The sequence below is a fragment of the Platalea leucorodia genome, assembly GCF_965183815.1.
Source record: "Platalea leucorodia genome assembly, chromosome: 5".
Taxonomy (NCBI): Eukaryota; Metazoa; Chordata; class Aves; order Pelecaniformes; family Threskiornithidae; genus Platalea; species Platalea leucorodia.
Window position 1 is genome coordinate 39,575,470 of NC_138827.1, and position 8,015 is coordinate 39,583,484.

The following is an 8,015-nucleotide window of genomic DNA, read 5'->3' on the forward strand; positions in this document are numbered from 1 at the left end:
GGATCTGTGTGCCTTAAACATTTCACCTCTGTAATTGGCAGGTAATATTTGTCGTCATTCTTTTTCCAAGCTTTTCAGAAGGTGGCAGCTGAGATTCCACTGCAGAGCCTTTAAACACTTGACAAAAATGACAGAAAGTGGTGGGCAGGAACAGTCAAGATGGATAACAACAGTTATTATGAGTACAGCTCTGCAGGTACAATACCACTTGTCAAGAGCAGCATCTGACTCACTAAGAAACGCTGGAAGAAGCATTTCCTATATTCTATATTTGGAAATATTTTATGCAATGTCAATGAATATAATTTTTTGAGGATAAAACAGTGACATTAGCTTGAAGTTGTTTCTACTATACTACTGGTTCTTTTTGTGTGTGTGTTTTTTTTCTCCTAGCTACTTCTGTACCTATTTAGTATTCTTGCCACCTGCTATTCTGAGTTACACTGCTTTAGGATTGTCCTCCTGAGTCATCATTTTTGCACTGCCCTGATGCTGCTTTCAATTAGCACTATGAATAATTCCATCAGAAATGTTTTTAATTTTATGGGTTTCTCCCTAAACACTTTGTTTTCTACTCTACAGTATCAACATTGAGGTAGATTATTACTCAGTAAGTATGCAATTCAGTTTAAAATAGTGGTTCTTACAGATATTGATGTATATTTATATCCGTTAATATCAGAAGCCTGGACTGTGTTCCTCAGTAAAGTGAAAGGGTATGTCAAGGAGCTGGTAATTAGTTCCTGCAGCTGAGACCAATTTCATGCCAGCTGGAGAGAATTTAGAGGCAAGAGGGCTTTGATTCACAAGCAAGGATATCTTATGCTAGCTTGGCTGATAAGGTTATCACCCCATCTCTGCTCTATAAATGGGTGAACGGTGTCGAAGTAATTCCTGAATCACCTTAGTTGAAAGCCTGTTCTTATTTGCCTGCTTGTCTTGGAATGACAGCCTGTGAACTCCCAGTTTGGGAACTGCTTCAAGAGCAACTTAATCCATAATATGGTGAGAGGTATCGGAGGGCAGTGATCTCATCAGCTATACCAGTGTAACTCACTCCTATTAATAGGAGCCCCACCTCTACTCAAAACTATTGCTGTTGGTAAGGTCTCCCAGTGAGCAAAGATATGGAAATAGCTGAATACAAATCTAAGATGGCTTTTCTTTTACAGAGGCATTGCTGTCTATCACTTTGGGTTATGAGCTTTCTCTTTTCCCTGTGCAGCTATCCTTTTCTTATAGCTGTTATTTATATTTGTGCATTAAATAATTCACTGTCAGCAGCGGCTTTGAAGCAGAGAATTTTTCCAAAATTGTAGTTATACCTCATAAGCAGCTGTCATTGAGTGTTCCCCTTTCAGACCCCTTGAAAGCATAACATTTCTGATTACTGTCTCCTTCAGGGTTCACTTGCTATGCTGACTTTATTTTGTACTCTTCCACTAAATCACACTTCCCTTTGTAGGCAAGTTGGCTACATTTTAAATGGATAGGTTAAAGAACATGTTATTAGCTAAAAAGGATTCAGTGATTAAATTTTTAAAATGCGTGTGTTTGAGCAGCTTCTGTAGAACATACTGCAGAAATGCTTTTTGCAGGCTGAAAAATCCATCCAACCCACTCCATTCTGTAGATGATTATGTTGCATAGTGCCGCGTTCTACTTTTCCTGAGTGGATTGCATTCTGTAGAAAAGCTTTAAAGAAAATCATGTCCCATACAGATTTTCTGAACTATCTTCCAAATGAAATGCTGACATCTGTGAAAATAATGCAGTCTAATTAACCGGAGTCATAGAAACACGCTACTGTATGTTCCTCACTTCTGCAAATCCTCCTTTAGCACATCTTACAAAAATAGACTGTAAAATGTTTGAGCTTCTTTATGTATTATGCAAGAGTTTCCTGTGGCAAACTGAACGTATGCATATAAAATTGTCATTCAATGTTTGATAACTTCCAATACAAATATTTCAAAATTTCATTAACTGAAAATGTTTAATTACCATTTTACTACTTTTTTATTGCAAGTGGAATAAAAAATATTTTTTAAACAATGATGCTCAAGTTCTATCTATAATGGTTCAGATAATGCTTTAAGAATATTTCTATCTAGCTAACTTGTTGGCTGAGAACGTATTTTAAAAATAACCTTTTAAAATTTATTTAGAATCATGAAATATCCACAATTCTACAGAGGCAACAACACCGAGTTCGATATTCAGAATCGGTGGAAATTGGATCCGTGATTTTTTCTCTTTCTGGTACAGTACTTTGAAGTTCATGTTTTTAAACTCATAAGCCCTAACGAGGTATGAGATCAAGCCCTGTTGTAGGCTACACTAAACTGCATAAAAGCTGCTTTGTTGGACTGTGGTGCAATAGGGGAAGGAGCTGTGCTGTGATTGCATGTAAACCAGGATGGAGCAGAGAACTTTGAGGATGAAACATGTTCATTGGTTTTTACTTTTTCTGGATGTCTTGTAGAACAGCTATGTTAGATTTGGCGATTATCAGCTGAACAGTTTAGTAAATTCTTGTTATACCTGAGCAGACACGTTGAGTGCCACTGACATGTAAGACAGCCATCAACATTTTTAGTATTCATGGCTGTAAACACAAGAGTGAACCAAGACCCTTGGCTTTCATCTTCCAAGTTGATTTTTCAGACCTGGTGGTAGCAGAGGAGTTAGGGAAAGGACGCTTTGAGCAGGTTTGATAAGGAAATCACTGAAACTGCAAACATGAGGTATCTATCCTTCCTTTTTAGAGCAGAAGATGCTTTAGACAGGTAGATGAGATCCTTAGGCTGAAGCTTTCCTGAACTATAAGGATTAACGAGGCACACATTGGCCTAGTCATTTGTATCGTTGATTGTTAAGCCTCCTGAACTTCAGCCTTCTTAACTTTCCCTTTCAGAATAACTTAGTTGATGGGGTTATAATTTCATTTTTCATGGTAGACAGTTTAGCTTGCTTTTAAGATGCTACAGGTGTGTTTGTTTATCTCATTTAGAAACGGGACTTGCTGAGCTCTTCAATCAGTCTTTGCATTTGCCCTAAATTCATTCCATCATAGCAGCTGCTTGTTGCTGAAGCATGTGCTTTCAGAGGCATTCAGATGTCTGTATTTTGAGTGGATTGAATAGTTGGGTTTTTTTTTTTAATATATTATAGTGGAAAATAACCTGTGAGTTATTTGTAGTTTTATCTTAAAAATACTAGTCATCACTGGCCAGATCTGATGACTGCATTTCACTTCAAGATGTGTAAATTCATTCATGTGTTTTGTTCCATCGCCTTTTAAACTGTTTGAATAAGAATTCTGCTTCCTGGTTTGTGGTGAGAACTTAATCATGTTACTGCCATGACATACACATTTATATCAATTTCTTCAATTAGGTGTTGCATTTATACTGGCAGACACTCAAGACTTGCTGATGACAGGGGAAGAACAGTTTTTCAAAAGAATTCAGAAGTTCATAAACATTCACCGGAACAGTTTTTTGGTTTTGTCAGCTGCTCTTCATGGACCAGAAGAATGGAATGTCATGTTTAGGATTCAGAGAAGGTATGATTTCAACATCAAACCGAAATTTTTATTGCTAGGAAGAAATGAAGTAGCAGCCCTAGATTTGGGAATGTTATTTTAGGAATTATTTTCAGAATTATTTTCAGGAATATGAATTCTATTTTGCTAATGCACTGGAAAATTATTGAAAGCCTATGTTTATTAAAGGCAAATGAAAAGAATGCTAAGTGAATCAATCTGATGTGTCACAGGTAACAAAAGGGGACGTTCCTCAAAACAGCAAATAACATCCCTTTCAATCACTTTAGGGCTATGTAACGTAATTCTTTTTAAAGTTTTCTCTTGAACTGGAAAATTAGGCAATTTTCTTAGCTCTGTCAGCATCTTTTCATGGTCATTTTCAAAACAGAACAGGCAAGTTTCTTTCATGAGAAGAGGCTTTATTGTAAAGTACAGATTCTTGACCAGCTTTTAAAATCTGTTTACTTGGAACAGTGTCTATTATACAGAGCTAACAGTAACAATTGAAATAATCAATGTTATTTTACACCAAAAGTATAAAACTGGACATTAAAGCTTTATCTGTGTTTTCTAATGAAGCCTGAAAACTTGCGTGTTTCTGCACATCCCTGCTGACAAGAGTCATCAGATTGTGCTCCATACTTGGAGTCAAAACTATTTTCTGGTAGGTACAGTAGTCCTAACTGCAGTTGCTTTTCACTCTTGACATCAAAGAAGTGACTAACCTAATGGAGTCTTTGATCTTTACCTCCTCGAAACTAGCACCAGTTTCGTTAAATCCTGGGCACGCTGCCAAATGCTGATGAGTAGCAGAGTGTATGGGATGAAATGTAGGAAATCTATTACCCATTTGTGAAAATTCCATAAATTTTCATGAGAGGTCTTAAAAGCTCTGCCACCATTCAGCAAGAACACGTTATTCAGCTGCTGGCAATGCTAATTCTCCGTCTACTCTGTGGTTATGTACAACAGATTTTCTGCACGTGTTGATCCCTAACAAATGTGGTGTTTTGAAACTGTATTCCATTTGGCAAGTCAGTAATTTTATTAAAATAAAAATAATAGTTTTGTCGTTGTAGGCCATACCAAATTGATGTTGACAAGGCACAATTATATTTTAGATGCATGTGCTTTGTTACTGCCTGGCAGCTTGGAGTTCTGCTATTGTATGTAAATCTGTGACTGAGCTTTTGCATTGGTGGGGTTGAAACTTGTGCCATATTCTCTCAAACTACAAGTCACCTGTTGGATTTGTTAAAAAACAGAGTCCCCTGGTATTTTCCAGTCTCCCTGTATTACCATTTCTTTCTGCTTATCTGTGGTTTTGTTGCAATTGGGAAAGATTTTTTTTTTTATTAACAAGAACATTATAGGATTGTTGTTCAGCACCATGAACATTTTATGTAGGGTTGCATATATCATGGGGGAAGGAGGAGAAAAGCAATCATCTTTATCATCACAGCTCAAATGAGCATTCCACTAATATCCTCCAGTAAATCTGTAGGTTAATTTTTAAACACCTTGGAGCAAAGACCAGCCATGTGTTCTAATGGGCAGTATTCTGCCCGTTGATCAAATGAATAAAATAAAAACTAAATTTAGAGCTGCTGTAATTGGAAGCAAAACTATTGACAGAAATGGATTTTCGTGATCTAGGTATGTACACGTAATTGTTGCACTTCGTTCATTCACACTTTGCTTAGCCCATTGCTAGTATTAGCAAAGTTGCATCTATTTATTTTCCTAATCCCTAAATGTAAATCAAACCACACTTTCTGCATCAGATTTTAGCAAAACTCAAGAGTGACCCGAGTACCTACTCTTAGGGAGGGACGCTAGCTATAACATTTATTTTTGCTCACTGGAAGAATGGGCAGCCAAGTGCAGACCAGATATCTAACCAGCATGGGTCTTCAAGTCATCAAACAGACTGAGGGGAGGAACAGGTGGTAGGCACAAGGGGAGGCCACAGGGGAGTGTACAACGGAGCAGCTGGGCACTTTGTTTGGATTAAATTTTTGATTATTTAAAAATTCCTCATTCTTTCTTGTTAAGTCCCTACTGTGTTCTAGCTCCACAATAGAGAACAGCAGCAATGCTAACTTTGCTGTCATTGTTACAACACACTTACTTAAGATACAAGTCTTAAGGAGAGGCTCTGTGCTTGCCTAAGCTGTGATCTTTCTCTCTTCCATGACTGCACTGAATGACAACTGACGCTAGTATTTTACACCTTCAGATTCCATTCTCAAGAATGAATGCATATGAATAACATTATTTATAGGAAGAGAATGAATTTTAGGTTAAGTTATTTGAACGGACAAGTATTTACATGAAATTCTTAGCAGAATTATCCCATTATCTTAATCGCATCTGACGTACAGATTGCTCTATTTAGACAGTACGCTACAAAGATTTAGTTCAAATTCTGAAGTATTTTTAGCACAGTGTTTTTAGATACTTTTCTGTATTCCTCCAAAGCCATTAAAAAACCCAAACATTTGTTTACTGGCACTGAGAAGAGTCTTCAACAATATAGCAGAAGAGGGTTTAGTTCTCTCTGAATGTACACATGCTTAAGAAGTGTTGATTGATTGATTGTCAAAGAGTCCTAGAAAGAGAAATGAGCCCTTCCAAATCCCACCTAAACGAGTGTTACAGAAATGGGACAGATGGCTATACCAACAGCATGAACTCTCCGGTTGCCTTTAAAGATAAAAGCAATCTTCTATGTACTTGTGGTGAAGGCACAGTAAGAAGTTGTTTACATCATGTGGGAATGCTTTTCGAGTTTTATGGCATCACAAATTAAATGTCCATTCTAAAAGTAACCTTAGCCTTAATTTATTTTTATGTGCAGATTCCTGGGCAGTAATTTACGTATAATACCAGTTCATAATACTGCTGAAACTGTTAAGTTAATGCTAACTGTAGCTAAGGTAAGTCTGGTTGCATATACTTAAAAATATTAGTTCTTCAGAAGTAAGTATATTAGCCAGGAAAAGCCAAGAACTACAAAATATTTATTTTTCCTTAGTGGAACTTTTTGGGTCATATTGACCACAATCCATGTAATACATTGAGGTAAGACTGTTACTCTCATGCTTTAGCCGAGTCCTTAAACTATTGGTAAGGGTAACTTTAAAAGCTCTTAATAGCATCTATGAAGACAAATTAGATATTTAAGAGCTAATTCGGCTCTTAAATTAAGATGTCTTTACTTCATTTACAAGTGCAGAACCAGCATGAGATCTAGATATGTAATGACTTCAACTTAAAGTAAAAATGCCAGTCTGAAAACTAGCTACTTGTGGATTTTTAATGATGCACATACTAGTATATTATTTCTACAGCCTAATGAGTGTAATTTATCTGTGTATCTGCAACATATCCTGTATGCATCAGCACATTGTTAATTAAATCCGTTTACTGAACCTCTTTAAAGAACATTTTTCTATGAAAATTCTAACTTAGATACTAACTTTAACAGTACTAGCAGCATCCCATGTACCAAAAATAAAAAGAGCAGGTTGAATGACATGTTAGGAATCAAACATGAATCTACATTTTGTCCTTTCCTGAAGTGGGCATCTCAAAATAATAAGCGTTAACCTATTCAGAGTATTCATCATTTTAAAAGTGTGTAAGCTACATCTCACTTACTATATGGCAAACGTTGTTCAATTCTTATGACAATGTTGAACATTGTACTTAAACTTTTTATGGAATCTACTGATGTCTGGCCCAATCTCTTAATACAGCATTAACCTAAAAGCTTTCAAGATTACTGCTTGAATTTACTTTTCTACTTGTTTGGAATGTTTACACTAAACTTCAACAGGAGAGCCCCTTAAGAAGTGATGATAGTATATACGACAAATCTGTTGGTTGCCATTATATTGTTATATTATTTCTTACCAATGCAGTGCAAAGCCAGTTTAATGAGCTCATCTTTTGGCAGAGAATCCCTAACTGGTATAGGGCCTGAAAAATGAACTTTTTTGCCGCAGGTTAACAGATGTGGCCAAGGGAACAATACCATCCAACTAATCCTGAGCTACCATACCTGACTCATGTTGAAATACTATCCAGATAATCAGATCCAATGCTGACAGGGCAGGTTATTTTAGGACTGGTCTTGAACCTAAAGGGATAGAGCAAGTCATCTCTGTGTGCATCATTCCTGAATATCTACTTCAGAAAACATGATTCAAAGTTCACTGCTGAATAATTTTACATTTGCACTATTTGAAAAATAAGATGTTGCATATTCTGTTACCCAAGAGTTACTGTGTCCTACTCATAATGTTTTTCTTTTCTCCAAGATAACTTCCAAGCCACGAGCAGATGATATTCGATACAAAATGGCAATGATAAAAGCCCAAATAATAGAAAACAGTCCAGTTTGGAAGATGCGTCAGGAGTACCAGTTGCATTGTAATTAATTTAGTGTTTGGGTTTTTTA

General features: G+C 36.4%; 1 protein-coding gene across 1 annotated transcript; it reads left to right on the plus strand.

Annotated features, from left to right (window-relative positions):
* Positions 1–127: 127 nt before the first annotated feature.
* LOC309591802 (protein SPO16 homolog) lies at positions 128–8,014 on the plus strand (the record flags this gene model as incomplete). The annotated part of the gene is made up of 5 exons (XM_082314597.1): positions 128–196; positions 2,169–2,262; positions 3,400–3,568; positions 6,411–6,489; positions 7,876–8,014. The coding sequence occupies 5 exons, from the start codon at positions 128–130 to the stop codon at positions 7,993–7,995; spliced, it is 531 nt and encodes a 176-aa protein (XP_082170723.1). The 3' UTR covers positions 7,996–8,014.
* Position 8,015: the final 1 nt, after the last annotated feature.